A 24,624-nucleotide genomic window follows, 5' to 3' on the forward strand; every position below is an offset into this window, starting at 1 on the left:
TGCCCAGGACAGAGGTTGACATCAGGTGTTTGCCTTGATCTGCTCTCCAGCCAGCTATCTGTCTGTCTGTCTGTCTGTCTGTCTGTCTACCTATCTGTCTGTCTGTCATATCTATATCTATATCTATCTATCTGAGGCAGGATCTCTCAGAGAACCTGTAGCTCCCTGATTTGACTGGGATGCTCCCGCCCCACCCCACGGGCGCCCCCTGCTCTGCTCTGCAGTCTGCCCCTGGGCTAAGCTTTACCGTGGTTGCTGGGGATGCAAGCTCCCGCTTACTCAGCAGGGAGGGATTTTGTTGCCGGAGCCATCTCTCAGCCCCCAGAATATCTTTCTTTAACTGAGTCTAAAATTACTGTCTAAATCACAGCATTTCACCATTTTGTATTTGTGCTATTTTAAAGTGTTTATGAGCATGGGATTTCAGCTAATTCTATCTTACCCTGCACTGTATGCTTGGGTAACTTGAACCACAAAACTTACAGAAGCGATAGTGCTGTTAAGTTTCATCCAGATTGCTATCTGAAACGTTACATATTGACAGTGCGTCACCACACAGAATGGGGTGTTTTATGTCACCTCCTGAGAGGCACAGATACAAAAGTGCTCTGGGGGATTCTGTGCTGTAAATGCACACGCTCTCCTCCAACTGCTTTCAGCTTGATGCAGTTCTTCAGGACTGAACAAGAAATGGTGGCTCTTACTTGCAGGGTTTGAACGCCTCCAGTGTAGTCAGATAGTAAAGTAACCCTAGTGTTCCCTGCTTGCGCTGGTGGACAGCCATTCTGAAGATATAAAGGAAGACTCAGACTCAGCTCAGACTGTCCTACCTGTGATCCCTCAGTGTGTGTGTGTGTGTGTGTGTGTGTGTGTGTGTGTAGTGGGGGGATGCTGGCGGGGAGCTTCTCCTCACCAGCAAGTAGGCAGCTCTATAGAGAGCACCCACTGGTGTCTGCATTGACACTGTGTGCCTGGAGACAGCAGATGGCAATGGGCTGAGGCACAGGGCTGTTCCCACTCCAGGCACGAGTCACAGGTCCAGGCCTTTAGAATTCTAGACTGACCAGACACGGGTATGGTGCCGGTTGACCCTCCCATTAGACTCACTTAAGAGCAGCTCACAGGCCTGCAGTGTTCACATTGCTGGTCGATTATAAATAAAATCTTAGTGGACTGTTGACAAAGCAGTCAAAGAGATGCAGGGATAGAACTGCATGTTCCTCGCTGGATTCCTCCTGGGATGTAGACGGATTCCTGTTCACCTTTCTGGCCTGCTGTCTTCAGCTGCCGGAATTCCTTGCGCCTCTTTCTTTGGGGTTCAGGAGACTGCCTGACAGAACTGTGAGTGCATAAACAAGGTCTGAGCTAAGGGTGGACTGCAGAACCAGGAGACCCAGCACAGTCTGTCTGTTCAGAATCTTCTTGTCCTATGGACAGTGTTCTTTCCTCCCAGGATAGCATAGGACTTTGCTCAAACGGGGCCTTCTGGTCCCCTTCCAGCCAAGGTGGAGTAGAGTATTGCTTTGCAATATCTCCTATCCTTTTTATCCTTAGGCACATTTTAAATGAGGTACCCCATTATATGGATATAGTACTACATTTAATATCTGACTTTTCACAATGAAAATATCTATATTAAACTTTTTCTTTGTAGCTAGTTAGGTTTTTCCTAGAAACCTGTGACTTTGTTAAAGGGAATCCATAGTTTTCTTAAAGAGTGGAGCTGCTTAGTCGAGGCTTCTGCTCATTTCTAAGCCCTTACTCCGTGATCCCACAAAAGAAATGTGCAGTCTGTGGCAACTGGGAGGGGCCTGAAAGGTTTTCATCCACTGAAGTTGCCTCAGCCAGCTCCTCACCCAAGTGTGCTCCGAGGGGTGGTGTGACCATCAGCTAGGTGAGTCTCTTCTAGCAATGCATGGCAGTGTACGGTGTCAGCAGGGTTGGTGCTGCTGGTAGCTGGAGGTGGGTAGATGAGACCTGGACAGCTGAGTACCATAGGGAGGGTCTCACAGCAGAGTGGTCTGGTCCAAGTGTTGCCGATCAACAGAAGCCCTGGAAAGACCCAGGCGAAGCCTGCTGGTGCCCTTGAACTCTGGACTGCCATTTCCTCTCTCTGAGAACCCACACACTTCCTCTCCTCCTCTGCTCCAAGCTGGTAGCTGGACTTTCTCTAAATCCCTGCTCGCTGTCATATGGCAGATCCTGCTCTACAGCCGCCTCTGGGCCTCATCCTTAGCTTAAGTAAACTGCATGACCATGCAAGTACTTGGTGACTCACAATGTTTGTACCTCCAGGAAAAAACCATGTCATTAACTTTTGAAACAAAACTGACTCACTGGCTGTTAGCAGCATGGCTGTGATTTGATCAGTGTGTAACCACTTAAGATGGTTGCCTTTGTTGAGGTGGTGGTGGGTTTTCTTCCTGGCCATATTAGGGATTGAAGTGGGGCCTCAGGTGTGCCAAATGCAGCCTTCTCTTCTGAAGGAGCCAAGTCCTAGGAGATTCAGTATCCACCCCACCCCACCCCACCCTCACCTCACATCCCCAGGTTAGCTGCACTGTCTGCTTGGCCTCCATACTGTGCTGGGTTTAGCTGAGTACTTCAGCTCTGCGAGGCAGTTTTCAGTTTTTGTTTATAGAAGACATGGTTTCAGGAGTTTCCTGAAGTTGTCATGTGCAAACTCTGTCCCTAGTGACCAGGGGTGAGAGGTGTGGCTCAGATGAGTAGGCCAGTGGGTGTGACATAGTACCACACACACACTCTTGTTATAAAGGTGACTTTCTGTGCAAGGTTGCCCTTTGTCCCCCATCTTAGGATAAAGCAGCAATCTCTTTAGATACCACACCTTTATCCTTGATTTCCTAGCCTCCAGGCTGGTAAGAGATAAATCTGTTTTTCATAAATTACCCAGTTTCAGGTGTTCTGTTACAGCAGCAGAAAGTGGACTGAAGACTCAGTGCCACTTACATATACAGCACAGATAAATATGACCTTATCTTCTGACTTTGTAGTTTTGGAAAGTCTAGAAATTAATTTTTTTATCTTACTGGGAGAAGAATTAGCTATGCAATGACACATGGCTGAATAGAGGCTTCTGGGTGAGACTGGGCGTTCCCACTGTTTCTAGGGGAAGGAGGAGAAAAGCGCATTTTCTTTTACAGATGAGGAGCTTTGGCAGTTCACAGAGACAGTGGTAGGATGCCTGAGAGTATAAAGAAGCAGATGGAAGGAGGCAAAGGAAGAGGAAAGGCAGGCGGATGGCAGATGGCCGATAGCGGATGGCGGATGGATGACAGACAGTGGACAGCGGATGGTGGACGCCACTGGGAGGGAGCAGGACACTCACTGCTCACATGGGTCTTGTCCTTACTGCATGATGCTGGGGTTGAGATCCAACAATAGGCCGTGCAGTAAGAGTGTCCAGACCAACAGATGTGTGTGTTGTGTCATGGAAATAAAATAAATAATAAGATACAAGGCAGCTTGGCTTCTCCAAAGGATTGTAACTCCCTCAGCTACTGGATCAGAAGGTTCCGAAGAAGTTAAAGGGCTGCACGAAGCTCTCCATGACTTGTAAAAATGATCAGTGACCTTGCAAGACAGACAAGTTGGTGTAGGGCACGAAAAAAAGCTACAGAGGGAAGAGTCAGCCGGAAAATTGAAGTCTTTTTGGGTGGGAAAAAATTTTAGAAATGAAAAATGTAATGGAGCAAATAAGCACAGTGGAAAGTGTTGTCAATAGACTCAACCAAGACAGAAGAGAGCATGTCAGGGGTGGAGGGAGGGTCGGGGGGAGCTCACATGCAAGCAGCAGTAAAGACAAGGAAATAAATAAATACCACAGGCACAATGTCCAGGGCCTCTGCATGGGACAGGAGAGGGAACTGAGATCAGTACCACAGAAGAGAAAAAATAATAAGATTTTGGGAAAAAAAAAAAACCCTCAAATCTAGGGGAATGGACATCCCAGAGAAGGACCTCTCCGTGATGTGTTATAGTCAGAATATCAAAAATGTTTTTAAATATTAAAAATTATAAAGCCGGGCGTGGTGGCGCACGCCTTTAATCCCAGCACTCGGGAGGCGGAGGCAGGCGGATTTCTGAGTTCGAGGCCAGCCTAGTCTACAAAGTGAGTTCCAGGACAGCCCGGGCTATACAGAGAAACCCTGTCTCGAAAAACCAAAAAAAAAAAAAAAAAAAAAAAAAAAAAAAAAAAAATTATAAAGGAAAAATAGCAACTTGGAAAAGTTAAACATATAAAACAGTATCAGATCTGAGCCACCTATGAGCCAGAGGTACAGGAAAGGATGTATTTCAAAGCCCAGAAGTCAATAACTGTTAAGCAAATTGCTCTGTCCACCAAAGGCGTCTTTTAACTGAAAAAGAAACAAGAACATTGCAAGACTAAGGCAGTTGATGACCCCAGGGCCAGCACTGCAGGAGGGACCTGGGGAAGCCCTGCAGAGAAGAGGAACAAAGACAGCCTCAACCACAAGGGCAGGGGAAGGGATAAACTGTGAAAGCAACAAAGGAACTCCATTATGTCCAGCACAGTCACACAAGACCTGCCTGTATCTGTATAAGTAGTGGCGAAAGAAAAGAACAAACAACTCAGCTAGCCTGAAATATAGGCAGCTGAAATTACTAAGACATAGTAAATAGTCCTCAGTGATAACCTTAAATGTAAGTAGTTTCAACCCACCAATAAAGAGAAGCAGAATGGCTAACCACAGAAAAGGGGAAACAAAGTAACCAGATCAAACTATCTCATCTCCAGGAAACACAGCTGACCCCATAAAGACCACCACAGACCAGGAGGCAAAGGATGGAGGTCTGTCTAGTCAGTGGAATCCAGAACAAATGGGCAGAGCTCTTCTGGTGTCTGACAAAGCAGACTTCGAAGCACAGTTAGGAAAGATAGAAGAACTACTGAAGAACGATTCCTTGAGAAGATGTAACAAATTTTGTGTGTGTGTGTGTGTGTGTGTGTGAACATTGAGGCTCCTAATTTCATAAAGAGTAATAGGCATAAAAGGTCATTCAAGTCCTGATACCATAATCTCTATGACTTTAATATCCTATCCTCATAACTAGGCCATCTAAACTAAAGATCAACAGAGAACATGGCAGTTAAGCTACACCATAGACCAGACAGACTTACAGGATACTTAGAGAGCAGTCCATGCAGGAGACATGAACACACAGACCCACCGCAGTCTATGGACTCTCCCTAAGAGCATATCACAAGTCTGTGTCACAAAGCAAGCCTTAACAATACCAAAGAGCTTAAATAATTGTTTCATATCTCATCAGATCACAGTGGAATAGCAAAAGAAAGTTTATAAACTGCTAATTACTGGGAGACTGAACAGTGCCCCCTTGAATGACCAGCTGACTCATGGAAATAAACCAGAGGGGAAAGATAAAAGCCCCGACAATCAAATGAAAGTAGAACTTACTGGAACTTTTGGAACACAGCTGAGAAAGTCATAAAAGGAAAGTTTATACACGTGCTTATATTTAAAATGAAGCAGATCTCAATCACAAAACCTAATGATCCACACGTCAAGGGCTTAGAGACACAAGAGCAAGCCAATCCCAGTGCAGTAGACAGGAAGAGGAAAGAGCAGGGCAGAAATTAATGCAGTGGAGAGTAAGTGAATGTATATAGCATCTCTGGGGGCGGGGGGGGGGGGGAGCAAGATTGATAGAAGCCTAGCTAAAGTAACCATAAGAGAGAGACACAAATTAGTAAAATCAGAGATAAAAATGGGAAATAAGATTCCAGTAGAATCAAGAGGGTGGTGAGGGAATTACTTTCAAAGCTCATGTTTCAGAAAACTAGAAAGTCCCAGGAAATGGGTGCATTCTTAGACACAATAGACCAATAAGCTATTAGATAAAAATCATTTAGAATGGACTTTTAAAGTCTCCAACAACGAACCCAGGACGGAATACTGCTGAGTCCTACCGAACTGTAAAAGAACTAGCATCCAGTACCCTCTGGCTGTTCCAGGAAAGGAACACTGACAAAGTCACTCTGTAGTCACACCAACCCAAATGAGTTAAGGGCATAGCAGAGAAAATTGGAGCCACATTCACTGAGGAATGTTGGCATAGAAATCTTCATCAGAACTTTCCACAATAGGTAGGGCTGGAAAGATGGCTCAGAGCGAGGCACTTGCCATGTAGGCTTCAGGATGGAGGAATAGCCTGTGGGCTGAAAGGGAAATGGGAAAGTGGAGGGCCTGTAGGGAGGTGGGTAAAATAAGATGTCTGAAAAAGCCATAGGAATCATACTATTAACGATGCACCAAAACCAAAATATCCAAAACACACAAAACAACCTAAAAACCAGAAGACAACCGCCCCCCCAAACTGTATTATATACCCCAGTCTGTGTGTAAATACATAGTTTTAAATGAACTTTTCTCAGCTGGGCTGATTGTGTTTCCTCCAAGAAAGAAAGGCCACCTAACAAACACCCCAGTCCCAGACATGAGAATCCCTCTTTTGGGGTTGGCCAGGGCTGTCCAAGAGACTCCTAGAACATGAAACCCGTGACTGTTGGACTTGGTCCCCCCAGAGGTTGGAAGGGAAGTATCTAGAGCTGAGCGGATGGAGTGCCTCATCCCTGAGGATGCTTCCTTCAAACCTTATACTTCAGGTGAGGTGGTCTCTCTTTCCCTTCTCTTAAACAGAGACCCATTTTACTCGTGCATAAAAATAAAATCACAAAATAAATACAGTGCTGCAGTCTTTTCTAAAGAGAGGTTGGAGTGATGGATCCCTCATGGCGAGCCGGGCGTGGTGGCACACACCTTTAATCCCAGCACTTGGGAGGCAGAGATAGGCAGATTTCTGAGTTTGAGACCAGCCTGGTCTACAGAGTGAGTTCCAGGACAGCCAGGGCTATACAGAGAAACCACGTCTCCAAAAACCAAAAAAAAAAAAAAAAAACCCCAAAAAACAAAACCAAAACAAACAAACAAAAAAACCCTCATGGCTCTTTTTCTCAGCATTTTTGTCAGCTCCCAGCCACCTGTAACTCCAGCTCCCGGGGCTCCAGTCCTCTCTCCATGGGAACCTGCACACTCACATGCACGTACCCCTCCCCCCCCCACACACCCAGGTGATTAAAGTGTGACCCACCTGTACCTGCTCTGGGTGTGGACTTGCAGGACTCCCAGTCAGTACAACACAGAGCTGCTTCCATGTGGATGCTGTTGCTCCTCTGTCCACAGTAGCCAGGATATGGGTGTCCTCAACAGATAAATGTATCAGGAAGGTGAGGCACATATTCTCTGAGATCTGTTGGCCACACTCAGCATTTCTAATGCAGAGTCTAACTTTAAATTCGTGAATGCAAGAGTGGGCATGCGTGCATGTATGTCTTTGTATGTGCGTGTACACACAGAGACCATGAAATGGGGGAAGGGGTATAAAGGGAGTGAGATAGTGGAGCAGGGGGAGGGGCAAGTGTGCTGTGGGAGGAGGAGCAGGGAGTGTTTTGGTGGAAAGGAAGGGGGCCAGCCTGCAGAGGGGGAGACAGGTAGAATAGCCTATAATATATATGCATAAACAGGCACACGTCACGGTGATGCCCGTTTAATTTGGAGGCTAACTTGGAGGCCTTTTTACTTTAAGGTAACTAGAGCGCGTTCCTCCGGGGCCTAGGCGTGGAGCGCCTGTGATTTTGAGAAGAGTAGATTCTTGTTTATCATTTCTGGTTCTCAGCAGCTGCTGGGAACATTTCTCTCACGCTGAGAACCAGACAAGGACAGTGTCTGGATGGTGGCAGCTCCCACCCAGGCCTGGCCTCTGGTCCTTCTCCAGGTCTCAGGCAGGCAGGCAGGCAGGCAGGGCAGGATTATCATCAATGGCTGGCTTATGGCTCTTGACTTACCTCTGCCTAGCTTTGTGACCCAGCCCAGTTTCCTAATCTACTCATTAATCCACAGAGCTCTGTCTTCACAACTAAACAAAGCCTTTCAGTTGTATCTTTTGATTCTACACTGATTTTTAGTTCAGGCCTGAAGTCCAAAGTCTGATGAAAAAAAAAATCACAAAAATCATGATTGTACATATTTTACTAAACAGTAGTGGGATGAGCTTCAGTAAAAACCTGGGGAGCTAGCAAAAAGCTGTGTGGATTCAGTGTTGAAACTCTGGATCCTTGAGTACAGAATGGCATAAAAGGGCTATTGGGAAAAGAAGTATGTGAACTATGCAGGATGGCTCAGAGGTGGAGTGCTTGCCTAGTACACACACTAGTGTGCACACACACATGTGCATGCCCACACAGACACACCTGCACACACACACACACACACATGCATGCCCACACACAGACATATGCACATTCACACACACACACCTGGCAATGCGCACACATACACACACACATGCACATACACACTCACACAGACACACCTGCATACACACACAAATGCTACACTTAGGATTGATTCATGTTTTTCTTAATGTGTATAAAAAGTAAAACCAGTCATATAATGTAGGAGAGTGGCTAAAAGCAAGGAATATAGTCAATATTTTATAAGCAGATGAAATCAGCTGCCATTTCTATTGTAAAAAGGAAGAGACCTGTACCTCAAATAAGATGCGTGAACAAGACAAAACTGAATCAAAATATTTTGAGTTACCGGGCTGGAGAGATGGCTCAGTGGTTAAGAGCACTTACTGCTCTTCCAGAGGACCTGAGTTCAATTCCCAGCAACCACATGGTGGCTCACAACCATCTGTAATGGGATTTGGTATCTTCTGGTGTGTCTGAAGACAGCTACAGTATATTTTATACATAAAATAAATTCACTCTGTAGACCAGGCGACAGTGTACTCACATATATAAAATAAACAAATCTTTACAAAATTAAGTGTTACAATTGGAACTAACAGAAGTCATGTGTGCTGGTCAATTGGGATTGTCAGTTTTGATTGACTGACACACACCCAGGCATTAATTACACACACCTGGGGTGTGTCTGTAATGGTGGTTTCGAGGGCTTTGGCGGAGTCAGGAGACCTATCCAGAGTGAGCAGCAGCTCCCTCCCTCTGCCTGAGGGAGTTCTAGACAGAGTGGAAAGGGGGAGGAGCCTGCAGGACACTGGCACAATGCTTTCTTCTTGGTGCTGTGGACCAGGCTGTTGCTGCCCCCATGTCAAGCACTCGCTCCCCCTTCCTACCTGGCACCACACTGCCCCCCCATGCCCTCACTCTCCCACCCTACCCTGTACCACACTGCCCCCCCCATTTGTTTTTTGACAGATATTTAGTTTGCAGTGACAAGCAGTGAAAATCTTTTAAAGATTTATTTTAAAATGTATTGCATGTGTATAAATGTGCACAAGAGCTACAGCACTGGTGTGTGATGCTCAGAGTGTAGCTTCCTAGAGTCTGTTCCCCTTGTCTCCTTCACCAGGCCTGTGCAGTATGCATTTTTTTTACATACTGAGCCACCTTACTGGCCCTGAGAATCTTTCCTAACTCTGTTACATTTTAGTAATGTGTTGATTGACTCAGTGTCTTAATCATATGTTTGCCAGGCACATACTCCATACAAGATGCATTTATATGTTGTTACCGTGTAGTGGAGGAGTCTGTGTAGATTAACATACAACGTAATAAATCATTCCTTCATTTCTGTATCCAAGTGGTCTTTGGATTCTTACACTATGCATCGAACATGTATAGCTGAGGACCTTGGATTTTCACAGAGATTGCTAGTGACGCTCATGGTAGATGTATGGGCTCCGGGAACACAGCAGAAGAGGTGGCAGTCCATGGTGCCTGCAGCTGTGTGGGGCCTAAAGCGTATGTGGTAAAAATCAGTAAAACCTTAAAGAAAAGCAGCAGAGAGTTTGGACCCAGAGTGACCCACATATAGATGCTTTCAGAATCTGTGAGACTGGGTCTTGGTGCTGCAAAGACAGATATCACCCTCCTGGGTTTAAGTGGCCTTCCTGGCGCTGTGTCCCACATAGCCTGGGCTTCCAGTGCATGCTACTGCATCCAGCCTTAGGGATTCTAGGATGATTGAGAAGGGATAATCTATCATTGTTAGTTTTCTGTACAGTGCCTGCCAGCACACTCATGGTATGCTCAAATAATAGTGACTACGACCCGCCCCCCAGGATATCCTTGTAGGGTGCAGCATGAGAGGAGGGGGTTGTTGGGCAACTCGGCCTTAAAGTGGAGGTTCTGGGGGAGCCAGCCCTCAGTACCTGCTAGGAAGTCTGCCCTAAGAAACAAACCTGAGTTTCTGTGTGGCAGGTTTGCTGTTGGTGCCACCTTCTGAAATGGGTCATATTTTGTCTAGCACTCTAAAGCTCGGGCATCTTCCCTTCCCGGACTCCTTTCAGGCTCCTCCTCTTCACAAGATCCTTGTTGGGACGCCCATTCCCACATCCAGACTGACCACCTAACCCCACGTGCTCATGACTTTGTCTCCACTCATATATAACAGCAATCATTCTTTAGCTAACATAAATTAAAACTTGAACTGTCAAGAGAGTGGCTGCCGTTTGCTTGTTGTTGTTATATAAAATGAAGTAAGATCTTAAAGAACTGTTAGGAAAAAATTGCTAGCTCTGGAAATGCAGTAGTGAAAGTGCGCACCGACACTTGAAAGTCATGTTACTAAGTGCTGACTTTACAAACTTGTCTGTAGATGGAAGAACTGGTGGATTCGCGGGATCCTCACCCTCACCATGATCTCCCTCTTCTTCCTGATTATCTATATGGGGTCCTTCATGCTGATGCTTCTGGTAAGTGATTGGCGCCTTCCTAGGTGCCTCTGGGTTTTAGTGTGTGTGTATCATGGAAGGCGTCTGAGCGTGTCATCATAAAAAAGGTAGCCGAAGTCTTGGCAACAGCAAATTCAGTTCCTTTAAGTATTTTCCAGTTCATGAAATGATCTGGACTCATCTTTACTGTCTGCAAAATGGTTCCTCAGTGTGCTCATTCAGCAGAGACGAGTGTAGTTTTCTACGGAGGCGTCTGTGTATCCAGCATCGTGCAGAGCATTGAACATACCACTTCCATGTAATTACCTATGACTAGTTCCCTGACTTCAAGCAAGTTAGTTTAGCAGCAGAAATGTTCAGTTGACCAGATAACTCTCCAGCATTAAGTAAATAGTGATAAGTCTTGTCGCAGATGATGTGTTAAGCAGAAGGGTAGAGAGGCGTGTTATCCAGTGTGAGACAGGGGTAACAAAAGACATACAGAGAGATGATACCCAAGTCTGATCCTGAAGGTTACACAGAGAAAATAAGGTGGATTTCAGGGTGGATCCCCAGTGGCAAGGCAGGGCATAGTGAGAGAGATGGCACGGCTTCTGCACAGGATCTGGGTTGGCCTGTGGATGGCCACCAGGGATGAGACTGGAGAGCTGGGTAGAAGCCTTTCTGGGAGGTTCAGATGTGCATGGGAAGCCAAACAAGTCATGAAGGCAAACGGATAACTTAAGCTCTTACTTCATCCTATGATAAGTGCCTTCGCGGTGACTGGTGTGTGCCAGCCATTACAGTAGCACTGGGGTATGCTAATGGTGGCGCTGAGAAAATCATCCCAGTCTTCATTTTGATGGAGCTTATTGTTTATACTGTAAAGAATGGATTAGCTGCTTCTAATTACAAACTGTAGTGTGTTAAATAAGGACTGGTTCTCTGAGAGCAGGAGAGGAGTCAGAGGACTTTCTAGAAGCATTGTGCAACACGGGAGCTTCCTTCTGAAGGTTGTGTAGGAATCAGAGAGGAGAAGGAAGGAGGTGGGAGTAGAGGTGCTCCTCACAGAGAGTGTGGGTCCAGGAGTGGAAGCCAGGAGTCCATGAGTTCTATAGACTTAGCAGGGGTTCCAAGGTATCCAAGCATGGCTTAGCAGTGAATAGTGACACACATCCTTGGGGGCATACACATGTCCCTCATTATTATGAGGATGACCTGAGAAGGTGACAAGGCTCTCTGGGTAAAACGGTACTCCCTCTCCTAGCCAGTCCCCACTGCTACCACTGTGGCACCAGGTTCTCCCCGTGCACACTTGTGCAGTGGGTAGCTGCACCAGGCTCTCCCAGTGTATACTTGTATAGTGGGTAGCTGCACCAGGCTCTCCCAGTGTATACTTGTATAGTGGGTAGCTGCACCAGGCTCTCCTCGTGCACACATGTGCAGCGGGCAGCTGTGCCTTACTGCTTTCTTATCTTGTCTCAGTTTGTTCAGCCCCTCCCTGCATGTACCTTCCCATTCTCCTGCCTCCTAGAGCATCTGAATGCATTTACCAGTCTTCCTGTCTTTCACCCAAGTACTGTGTTCCTCTTCCCACACCTCCTGTGTCTGTCTTGAGCAGTATATGTTATTCCTACCATGCCTTAGCTTGTCTTGTCAGCACTTTACAGTGCTCAGTTCAGGGGAGTTTCATAGAAAGCTCATTTCTAAACAAGCATGGTGGAATGACATGCCTGTTGTTCCAGCAGAGACGGGAGAGTCAAATGTGAAGGTGTAAGACGTGAAGGAGTGCTAGGCCAGTCTGCAGCTGCTAGCAAGACCTCATCTCAAAAACAAAGAGATAAAGAAGATGAAGTACTTTCTTTAAGCCCTCACTTTAGGGAGTGCTGGCTGCCTCGGGACACATCTTAGTTCACACCGAGCATCCCTCTGTCCCCTGGTTATAGTTCTTGGGTTGTGCTTGCTGAAGCCAGCTTTCTAGTGATGTCATTACTGCACACACTGGGAGATAAAGGCATCTGAGAGCATAGAGAAGGTACAGTGGGAGGTTTCCTTGCCCTCTCTAATAATTGTTAGTTTACATTATAGGATTCACTGTGAATCCTTAGCCTTTCTATTGTGAGGATGGAAACAGATGGGGCATTCTCACAAGTACCCCAAGTCTACCATCAACTGCCCAAACCCACACCAGGCTGCTGCTGGCTATCTCTCTTTTGCTCTTTTAGTTTTTGCTTTAAAAATCATTGCTATAACAATACTATGATTAGCCGGGCAGTGGTGGCGCACGCCTTTAATCCCAGCACTTGGGAGGCAGAGGCAGGCGGATTTCTGAGTTTGAGGTTAGCCTGGTCTACAGAGTGAGTTCCAGGACAGCCAGGGCTATACAGAGAAACCCTGTCTCAAAAAACCAAACAAAAACAAAAACAAACAAAAAACAAACCAATACTATGATTAAAGTTTTGTGCCCTATTTTTCAAAGTGTGGTATGGTTCCACCATCTCTATCCTCCAGCTGTGGTAAGTTCTGCTATATAACGGAAAGTGAAGTGTCGTGGAATTTAAGTCACTTGCTATTTTTTTAAACACTCAGGTTATGCTCTGTTTCTGTAATGAGTAACACTATGGTGAGCATACTCCAGCTCAAAAACGTTCTGATTTCTTAAATCAGATTATTTTCTTAGACTAGATTCCTCATATAAAAATAGGCTTTCTTGTTTGCATATCCCTTAGATGACATTCAACATGCCCAAATCCTGTGTCTGGTCCGGCAGCAGTCCTGCGTGAATCTGTTGCGCCAGGTTTTCCTGGCTACTCTGTGTTCCTCCTCATCCTTTACTCCTTTGCTTATGGCGTAATGCCCCCCTAGAAAGGTTCCTAAGTGAAGGCTTGGTTCCCACCTGCAGGATGGCTGCACTGAGAGATGCTAGATCACCCACCGGCTCTGACCTGGTCAGCACTGAGAGATGCTGGATCTCGGGGCCTGACCTAGTCAGGGAGTCCACCTGATGGAAGTGTTGGGAGGTGTGGAGACTGAACGGTGAGGCTGTTTGGAGGAAGTAGATTAGAGATGTGGGTTTGGGGGCTGTATCTTGTCCTGGGCTTGTCTCTATTCCAGTCCGTGCTTCCTGGCCTCGTCTGTGCCCTCCTGCAGTGGTGTTCTGCCTCAGCACAGATGCCCCAAACCTAAATTGAAACCTCTGAAGTAAATCCTTTTATGTCATTTTTGTCAGGTGGTACATTCCCAGTTTCCTTGTTGACAGACTCCAGTCTCCCTGTGTCCTCTGTGCAATGCCCTCTGATGGTGTGGTCATGTCATGTAGCCTGCATTACTGTCTGCTTTGCCACCTCCCCAGTCCATGCTCACTCCCTCTGTTGACAAATACTCGGGCCCTTCCTCTCTTGCCACCCCTTGCTGTGTAGCTCTGTTCGCACCCACGTCTGTACACTGACAGCTCGGAAGCACTCAGACTTACCTTAGCATGCCCCAGTCCTCTGCAGGCATGGCTGCCGATCCCCTGCCCCCCACAGGTGTGCGCACTCATTTCCACATAATTTCTAAGTGCCATCAGCGTTTTGACCTTATCACATGCGCTTTGAGAGCACATGTCCTGACTCATTTCCAGGCATCCTCAGTAACAAGAGCACTGAGCTTCTAAAGAATTGGCTGTTGTTTTTAAGGCTCTTAACACATCAGTTGGGTCCATGAACTTTTTTCAGTGATTATTGCTACCAATATCAATGGTACAGGGTATCAATTCCTATGTAATCTCCTAGTCCTTAATAATATAAATGCATTTTAAAGATTTTTAATTCCAGTTTTGAATTCCTTAGTTTGATTTCCTCAGCCATTCTGTATTCTTGCAAGCTGCAGTGATCGCACAAATAATGTAAGCTGTTAGATAAAGCCCCCTTCTTCCTCAGTAAAGCCGTGTGCAGTGCTGACTGAGTGTTCATGAAGACCGCATCGAGGCACTTGGTATTTTAAAAGCTCTTTGTTCTGTAAATGGTTTGTCTTGTTGCCATGTTGTCTTAACACTGAACACTGTCTCCATTCTGTGATTTGTTAAGTGAAAACAACTTTTTATTTCATATATACACAGAGGTTATTTGAAGAATGACCTTTAAACAGCCTTTGTTTTTATAATACATGGGTGACTTTTGTTGCCAGCACTCCTTATACTTGGATACGATATATCTTATTGTGTGGCTTTTTCATAGCATGTATTATTGTATGTATTGGAATAAATAGCTTAAAAATATCCTGAATGACAGATTTGAGAAGACTAATTTATAGAAACTAATCTCTCTCCCTCTCTCTCTCTGCCCCTGCCCGTGTGTGTGCGTGCATGTTTGTGTGAATGCATGCATGTATACTTGTGTGTGTGTGCACATGTAGATGCCAGAGACTGATGCTGCATGTTGGTTATACCAGCTCTCCACACCTTATCTTTTGAGGCAGGGTCTCTCCCTGAGCTTGGAGGCTCTGCTGTGGCAGGCTGCTGCCAGCGGGGCCTGGGCTCTGCCTGGGCTCTGCCTGGGCTCTGCCTGGGCTCTGCCTGGGCTCTGCCTGGGCTCTGCCTGCTGTCTTCTCACCCCTTCCCCCAGTGCTGGAGTTTGACCTTCACGCAGGTGAACTTAGGTCCTCATGTTTGTTATCCACTGCCTCATTTTCACAAACTTAGTACTAAATACTAGAAGAAGTAATAAAAAAACCCCTACATATTCAGATATAAGTTTTGAAAATTTAGTATTTTAGGTTATAATCTACAAATATATGATATAATCCCAAGATATTTCTTAGAGATTTTAAGCTCTCTAAGCTTATAGAAGTGTTATTTTGTACGAGACTGTATAATCTTAAGCCCTTGGGTGTGCTCTCTGGAGGAAGGAGAGTGGGCTCTTGTGTGCACGCTGTCTCCTCTCTCCTCTTGTTTCAGGGCTTTCATTGTGCCCTTTGCAAACTGAGTCTTGGAACTGATGTAGGCCAAGCTGAAGTCAGGTGTTGCGATTTCACCTGGATCCATGGGTATCTTTGAGAAGGGCTGAGAGTAGACCATCAGTTCATAAACACAAAGGCACCATGTAAACAGAGCTCTGTGAACTCTGTTGCCAGGGCAGAGTGTGCATGTGTGGAAGACTAGCATGGCCGTTCAGAATAACTGACACTGTGGCTGTTGCTGGCTCTGTGATGGTCTGCACAGCTGGGAGAAGGAGATTTTGTGCTTACTTTTCTTGGACTTTTGTTTTTTAAAGGTAGGGTCTTACTATTTGGCTGCTGCTGACCTGGAACTCATAATAGAGACCAGGCTAGCTTTGAACTCTCAGAGGTCTGCTCCTTTGCCTCCTGTGTGCTAAGATTGAAAGTCCCTGCCACCATCTTTATACACGGGCTGGAACACATGACTAAAGATGCATACCTACAAGCATGCTTCAGTAAGTAAGCCTTTTCCTACACTGATGTAAGAGACATAAACGGAAAGGCTAGAGCTGCGCAGAGAGGTGGGCGGCCAGAGGCCAGTCTGTTCCATCATGTGAGGCCCTGTCTCAAAAAGAAAAGATTATCTGTCTTAAGGAATGGTGTGAATATACAGAAGTAAGTAATAAAAATAAACGGATAAGGCCAGCTCTTCTACCAAGGAGATGCTAGCCCTGCACTTTAACCTAGTAAGCAGGCTTCTCTTGGGAAGATCACCAACCTTCATTTAAATATCCTTCTGCTACTCGGTTAGACACCACTTCATTGAAAGAACGAGTATTGCCTTTTTGCTGTTGCCATTTAGAATAATTAAAAGTTCGTAGATTAAGATTTTCTAAAGCACATGTGTCAAGGACTTGCTTTTAAGTAACACAGCAGAGACAGACGCACTGGGAACCGTGTGACCGCGCTGTGTTTTGTTTTCAGGTTCTGGGCATCCAAGTGAAGTGCTTCCATGAGATCATCACCATCGGGTACAGGGTCTACCACTCCTACGACCTCCCGTGGTTTAGGACACTAAGTTGGTGAGTGGCCACGAAACACTAGAGATTTGCAGGTCTGACTCTCTTCTAAGTTCTGAAATCACAGGACGATTCTGGAGAAAGAGAAAGGCGGAGCCACTGAATTTCTAAAAACGAACGTGGCCTTTGCTCCTCTTGCACGGGCAGTTTAGTCTCTGTAATGATATCTAATTAATGATTTATATATATGCTGTTTTAACTCCTCCCTGATCATGATTTTATGAAAAAGCTTAATTATCTTTTCCCTCAAATAGTCAAGAACACAGAAACTATGTGATATGTACCATACATGTAAAGGTTTGCTGTATGCACTTTAAACTTGGATCCTCATCCCTAGCAAGACCCCGAGTAGAAAACACAGCACGATGATAGATCCTTCAGCCTGCCTGGTCATGCTCTTAACGGGGTTAGTCCATTCACACCCTCCAGGGAGCCATTGGCTTACTAAGACAGATGTACCCCACCCTCGAGGCAGCGAATATTCTAAGTAGTGCCCTACCCAAGTTCAGTGGCAAGAGCCTGTAACCCTAGTTCTGGCATCCAACAATCACAGCAACTCACTCAGTTGCTGACTGTCTGAGGCAGGGGGACCATTAGGGCAGAGCCAGCCTAAGATGTATAGTAAGATCCTGGAGATAGGGGCGTGGCAGGGTGGGTAGGCAGCTCTCAGTAAGAGATGATTGTCTTCTGTCAGGTCTCTTCACTTCTCATAAGGGATATGGGAAACACACGCATGTACACGAACACACACACACATACACATTCACATACACATTCACATACACACTAAATTAAGAATCACCGCTCACTGGGAGCCCTCTGGCATTGGGAAGAGCTGAGGAGGACTCGAGGCCTGTGCAGCGAGCAGTGAGGGAGGCACTCACCATGTCTTCCTCCTTTCCCTCTTTGCTCCAGTATTTGTTATTAAACCTGGGACCATTGAGCAGCTAAGAGTTCTTTTCACTATAAACTTAATGCTGGGCGTGGGCATGGGCATGAGGGCCCATGTCTGTTGTACTTTGCCGTTGCTGTCTCTGATACTATGGTGTGAGTTAAACTGCCTTTGGGTTGCTGGTTGAGGTGGGTTGATGGGTTTAAAGCGAAGTTTAAGATGAGGAAATGGCACTGTGGTGGAGCACATTTTGGATGAATTACCTAATTGGATTTTGATCTTAGTATTGGCATCAGAATGCAGGGACTGATTGTGTCGTGTCACATTTGATGGGGGGGGGGGGAAGCATTTCCACACAGCAAGCTAATGGGTTTAAATTCCAGGTACTTCCTCCTGTGTGTGAACTACTTCTTCTATGGAGAGACTGTGGCAGATTACTTCGCCACGTTTGTTCAGAGGGAGGAGCAGCTGCAGTTCCTCATTCGCTACCACAGGTTCATATCCTTCGCCCTCTACCTGGCAGGTAACTTGGGATCTCTCTGTACTGCCCCGCAGCTCATGGTTCTCTAGGCTAACGGTTCCCTAGGCTAACGGTTGTGTAGGCTGTTTAAATGCATTGTGTTTTGCCTGTTGCATTTTATTCTGGGCTCTCCTAAAACTTTCTCACGTATAAAGCTATCTCACCCACTGTGGTCTTAAGTACTTTCTAGTGGCAATTATAGAAATACATAATTATAGCGGTCCATATTCTTGAGATTTTCTTTTCAGTTCATAGTTTCTAAAAACCTGTGAAACACAGGGCATTTATTAATCAAATATAATTGATAGACTATTTTACAAATATGTATTTATAATATCCCTAGGGAATAAAGCTTTCTTCTAGATTAGCCAGGTAGTCTTCTGGAGATGCCATACTCCGTGTGCAAGGTTGTTTACAGGACTCTGGCCACCTTCTTATTGCTTCAGATTGGAAGTCAGCTGTTTGGGGAAGAGCTGGTTGCACCGAGTTCTGGTCTGTACTTGTGAGGCCTCTCGTCCTGCTCTCTGATACTCAGACATGAGGATGTGGGGGCACAGCATGGACTGGTGCTGGGGCTTTTGGAGAATGGAGGGCTTTTTCTAAAAGATCTTTCTCATTTTATATCAGCCTTTTCCCCATTCAATCCTGTTCTCTGTTTTTTTTTTTTTTTCTACCCCTTAATTTAAACAGTTATTAATTGGGAACTGGAGAGATGGGCACTAACTGCTCTCATCAAGGACCCTGGCTTGGTTCTCAGCATACACGTGGTGGCTCACAACTGTCCAGGGGACCCATGCAGGCTAAACACTCATACACATGAAATCAAATAAATCTTTAAAGAGTTATTGATGATACATTTACAGAAGATGCATTCTTAAAATAATAGTCCCTAAAATATCCCTGTTCTTTCAGTCTGGAGGTGGCTGGTCCATTTGAATTCTAGGCAGCTGAAGGGGGGTGTGGTCACGAAGAGATGGCAGTGATTGGCCCTGCTGAAAGGTTCCCCTTAAGGTTCTGTAGTGTGAGGCAGAGGGCTGTTGGCTGTCAGTGTGCACACGTGCCACCATATCTTGCTTTCTCTCACCAGGCAAGCTTGGTTTCTTTGAAGACCTGATTCCAAGGTGGAGTCTTTCTTTAGGAGATAGGAATATACCTTCGAAGTCTGCAGATCAGTGGCACCTCGCCCTTGATGCTTAAAAGAAGTCAGTGATGTTAGCAGGAAAGAGCTCTGTGGTGGCTTCTGGTTTTTCCGGGTTTGTTCATTTGTTTTGTTTTGTGGCTTCTGGTGTGGCTCATCTCCCAGTATGCCTTCTGTCGTTACCCCTGAGAGTTTCATGTGGTTACTACAATTGCTTGGCAAGGTTAATAGTTAAAGTATAAACGATTTGTGCTATTTATTAGTATTTTAAAAATCAGTTTCTAGAGATTTGCAGTGTCAACAGTATCTTGCCCAAACTACTCTCATGTTCTCTGTCTCTGTAAGTGATGTACCTACTTGTTTCTTGTTGATATTATTTGTTTTGATGTTGACTTCTTGTTAAATCCTGTCTCACATTCCACATACTCAGGCTTTCGCTCACTGTTTATGGTATCTAGAGGGTACTCAAGCCATGCCTTCACTTCCTGTTGAGCCAAATACCGTCTCATTTCTGGTCCCTGTGTGTGCAGGGCCTGAGGAGGCCAGAAGAGGGCAGTGGACCCCAGCAGCTGGAATTAGAAATGGTTGTGATCTGCCACTGGGTGCTGAGAATCAAGCCAAGGTCCTCTGGAATAGCAGCCAGTGCTCTTACCCAACAAGCCAGCCCTCCAGCCCTCCATCAGTTTTGAATTTTTTGCCTCTCCTCTACTGAAGCAACTGCCCTACCTTCTCCTTCCCACACAGTTCAGCTTTAGAGCCTTCCATATTGTCTGTGGACAAGCATACATGTAGTGTAGTAGTGTTTTTTTTTTTTTTTTTTTCAAATGTCCACACAATCGAGAGAGCGTGTCTTTTATATTTTTTTATCTTGTTTTCTGGGGGTCTCTGGGCCCTTCCTCCTGTAGACCAGCGGCACAGAGGCTCCCTGCCTCTGTGATTTAGTTCTTTCCCTGGTCCACCAGCCTCTTGGCTATCACCCCTGCCTTGCAGAAGCAGGGCACCCAGTAGTGCCCTGTGTGAGGTGCAGGAGAACATGCCTTGTGTTCCTGGAGTCTCCTCAGTCTGTCTTTATGACTGCTGTCATGACTCAGGGTGGAGGTGGGGTGGGGGAGTTGTGTCTGCTGCTAGCCATTCACTTGATGTTTCTGCCTCCACTGTCTGTATCCGTGCTAGGGAAGACCCTTGCTTAGTCAGCCCTGCTGTCTCAGACGATTTCCTTCTGTTCTCTGTTCTGCTTGGTCTTCATCGGCGTATCTCCCAGCAGCATTTCAGTGTCTGCCAGGCTGAATGAAATGAGTGTACTTGTGCACAACCACCTTGACGTGGGCTGCATTCTCCCCGTGTCATAACACAGCCCAGCAGTGTCTCAGTTCTGTGGGCTCTCAGGGATAGCCAGGTTTTCTACCACAGGGCCTAAAGTCATCGGAGTCTTAAGTATGGGAGGGCTGGATCCGTGCCCACTGCTGACCAGGCTCTCGTCTGTGCCTCTCATAGGCTGCCTTCTGAGTGGGAAGCATGCCCAAATCCTAAAAGTCTTGTTAAAGGTAGGATGTTTTAGAACATATATCTTAGATGCCCATAGTAAAAACTCAGAAAAACAAGAGAGTGCTCAGTGGAGCCATCTTGATGCTGTAGAGCCGTACTTCCTGTCTCCAGAGGCTTACTGAAGTTACTCTAGAAATTTCCAGAGTATTCAAGCCTGTATAAGAGCAGATCATTCTATAGTTTCCAATTGCTGTACTTGAGGGTGACTTTATACCGACACATCTAAACTCACGTGCCTTCTGAACCATAGATATGTCAGAATGTCGCTTGCAGTCCAGTGGGCACAGTGTGAGCGTGTGTGAGGCTGCGGCTTCCTCCCCTCCTCCCCTTCCTCCTCCTCCTCCTCCTCTTCCTCCCATCTTTAATGGCTGGAGGTCAAGCTTGGAACAGCTTCTGTTGAGCAGAGAGAGACAGTGAACAGTTTTTTTTGTTGTTGTTTCTGTTATATATTTACACACCATCTCCCAACCAACTCCTTTTCAGTGACTGTTCTATACAAGAAAGTTTTAGAATCTTATCAAATACATTTACTGCTGTTTTCTTTTTCCCCAGTGATGTTCTGATTTCTGTCACAGACTTATTTTACCACAAGCATTAGTAGGGTCACAGAAGCTCATCTGAAAGCCACCAGTCATCTTTTTAAACAAGCACTGAAGTTCATCCCAATGCTAGGGTCCTAGTGAGGCCTCCCGGAGTGCATAAGGGCAAGCAGCAGAAAACTCCCCCTGCACGCAGAGCCTGTGAGCTCCAGGCCCTCCAGCTGACTACACAGATGCAAATGGGCAAGAATTAAAGGAGCAGGGAGGAGTGCTTTCACTCTGAGAAAGGCTGGGACCACAGACATCTTGGAGAAGAGGAGACCAGTACCACAAGAGTGAGGAGTGGGCGGGCCTCTGCCAATCATCCCAGGAGGAGGGACCAGCTAGCTGAGCCAGGGGCAGAGCTGAGAGGTGATAGCTTGTCCAAGCCTGGAAAGATTCAGGCATCTTGAGCAACTGTCTGTGTCTATGGGAAGGGTTTGGACTTCTCCCAGGGAAGCCCCTGGGGGATTTCACTCCAAGAGAAGAGGAGAGCAAGTCTGTAACTAAGTGAAAAATGGGTTGGGAGTAGTTAACAGGGCCACGAGAGGAGGCAGAGCCTGAATCTTGCAGGTTTATACTCATAATGGAGGAGTAAAAACCTTAACCAGTCCTTTTAATCCTTTCAAATAGTTCTGCTCCCTGGTGACTAAGCATTCCAATACAAGAGCCTCTCAAGTGTGGCCAGAAAGTGGCCCTGCTAGGCTGGAGGTACCAACCATGCCTCTCACTGTGTGTGCCTCTCAGTACATTCCTAGAGCTATGTGCTGAGCCTGTGTGTTGCTGGAATAACTGGAAGTCTGAGATGGGGTGCGTCCATGCACGGTGCTTGTGAGTGCTAGTGTGTGTGTGTGTGTGTGTGTGTGTGTGAGAGAGAGAGAGAGAGAGAGAGAGAGAGAGCATGTTCTCACGTATGTGCTGAATGACTACTGCTTGTGAGTGCTGTTGCCTCAGCCTCTTTGCCTTGTCTGATGTCTTGGTGTGAGTCTTTACATTGGGACAGAGTTGGACTTCGGAATGGTAAGGGGAAGTGGGAGCTGCTGTGTTCATAGATCTGTACTGTTACAGTGTGAAAGGATGCTATGGAAACGTTGGTTTTATTGCAGTGATCAAAGGACTTTGGAAAGTGTGTCTTAGCTGATGTTAAAAGCAAAGATGGCCTAAGCTGTTTTGCTGACATTAAATTTTGTTGGAATAAAATGTATGTATCTCTGTGTTTGTCCTTCTCATCAGAGGCCATGAAATTCAATGACGTGCATTCTGTCATAGAAGGGGACTCACTGACAGGGTCTGGAGATCATTCTTAGATAGTCTTGTCATTATCTGATTTAGGGAATCTTGTCACAAAGTGAATTTGACTGATAAGCAAAGAAAAAAGTCAGTGGGACTGGCAATAATACAAACTTCTCCAGAGACTAGATTTGCATAAAGACGAACACCTCACAGGCTTGGCAACGTGGATTTGCGCTGCTTAGGAATGAGAGCAAGCATATAGTCGCAAGCCCTGTAATGACAGGTACAGGTGTTCGGAGTTTTGGACCCCAAAGGACATCACCAGCTACAGTCATGTGATCACTCTGAATACATTTATATGTGGTGGTTTGGTGTCCTTAAAATTCTTAAGGTATTTGATCAGTACCCTTCGTCAACAATTCTTTTAAAACTCGGCTAATGTGACTGGTTTGCATGGTAGCTTCCCCATTACCTACTTTTTTAACCTTTGTGTAAATTGCTCAGCTGTAGCTAAGGGTGGGAATGAGCCCACCTAAGGTCCCAGAATGTATTTAAGATGATGCCAGAAGCTTTTCTGTCAAGTAGTATAACCCAGCAGAGAGGAGTTAGCAAGTACCTCGTGTGCATATGTAGGTCCGTCCTCATGGCCATTAGGACTGAAGAGGCCACGTGTTTACTGAGTTGCACTATAGTAAAATTTAAAACAGGTTTGTTGCTCTGTCTTCTGTCTCTTCAGCTGGAGCTGCTCATGCCTGCCTATCTCACTTTTTTTTTTTTTTTTAATCTTGCATCTGGAATATCGTAAATGCTTGCTAAGTTTTAAACTGTTAACACATTTCCCGAAATTCCCAGTTTCTCCTTCTCTTTTCCTGGCGTGCTCGACCACATCATTTGCTTCTGTTCTTTGCTGTAGAGTCATCTCTGTGTGTTGGGAACTGGCTCTTTCTGCCCCCTGAGGAGTGCTTAAGATGGGATATAGGATGCTCATCTCTGCGTCAGCACCAGCTCAACCAGGCAGCCACACTGAGAGCTGTTACATCATCAGAGCCGAGTGTGCCCGAGTGTGCCAGGGGGCCTGCTCTAGTTTTCTTTCTGCTGCTGTGAAAGAGCACTGATCCAAAGCAGCCCGAGGAGAAAAGAGCTTATTGGGTTTATATGTTGTGGTAGCCACAGCAGGAGCCATCACTGAGGGAAGCCACAGCAGGAACCTGGAAGCAAGGCATGAAGCCGAGACCAGGGAGGAACATGGCTCTCAGCTGCTTTCTCATACCCTCCAGGGCCACTTGAGTCCTCGGGGTGCCACTGCCCTCCCACACTGATCATCACTCAGGAAAACACCCCTGACATATCCGAAAGCCAGGGTGAAGAAGGCAGGTCCTCAGTGAATGGCCCTCTTCGAAGGTGACTCTACTTTGTGTCAAGCTGACAAAAACCCCACCAGCCTTTCCAGTGAATACTGTTACTTATAGTTGTATAACAAAGCCTATGATTTTAATAAAAAACATGGCAATGTAATATTCTTTGCTAGTTAAGGGGAAGGTATGACTGTAGATCCAGATGCATAAAGTATATTTTCTCCAGAGACATTAAGATATCAGATATACACACTCTTATGTTTTAAGCATCAAATATTCACAGTCATGTAGCTGTGAATGGTGATTTCATGCCAACTTTCAAAAAGAATGTTTTTCTTTGAAAATATCTAGCTTTAGATGAACTTGTTGTCTTAGTCACTGTTCTGTTGCTGTGACAGGCACCGTGGCCAAGACAACTCTTATTTAATTATGGGCTGGCTCGACGTTTCAGAGACCTAGGGGCTGGCTTGCAGTTTCAGAGACCTAGTCCATTATCAACACAGCCAGAGGCATGGTGGCCTGCATGGCACTGGAGCAGTGGCTGAGAACTTTATTCTGGTCCATAGGCTGAGAGGCGGGGTGGAGGGAGAGGGTGGTTTTGAAATGACAAAACCCATCTTC

The 24,624-nt window shown here is 45.9% G+C and overlaps 1 protein-coding gene across 1 annotated transcript in view; it reads left to right on the forward strand.

Moving 5' to 3' along the window:
- Cds1 (CDP-diacylglycerol synthase 1) overlaps window positions 1-24,624 on the forward strand; it is a 62,299-nt gene that overhangs the window by 14,446 nt on the left and 23,229 nt on the right. Inside the window, exons 3-5 of the mRNA XM_021163852.3 lie at window positions 10,692-10,788; window positions 16,648-16,745; window positions 18,018-18,157. Of these exons, the coding sequence (XP_021019511.1) occupies window positions 10,692-10,788; window positions 16,648-16,745; window positions 18,018-18,157 (335 nt within the window). The remainder of the gene's footprint in view (window positions 1-10,691; window positions 10,789-16,647; window positions 16,746-18,017; window positions 18,158-24,624) is intronic.

Source organism: Mus caroli, unplaced genomic scaffold (assembly GCF_978045245.1).
Source record: "Mus caroli unplaced genomic scaffold, Mus_caroli_1 scaffold_4, whole genome shotgun sequence".
Lineage (NCBI taxonomy): Eukaryota > Metazoa > Chordata > Mammalia > Rodentia > Muridae > Mus > Mus caroli.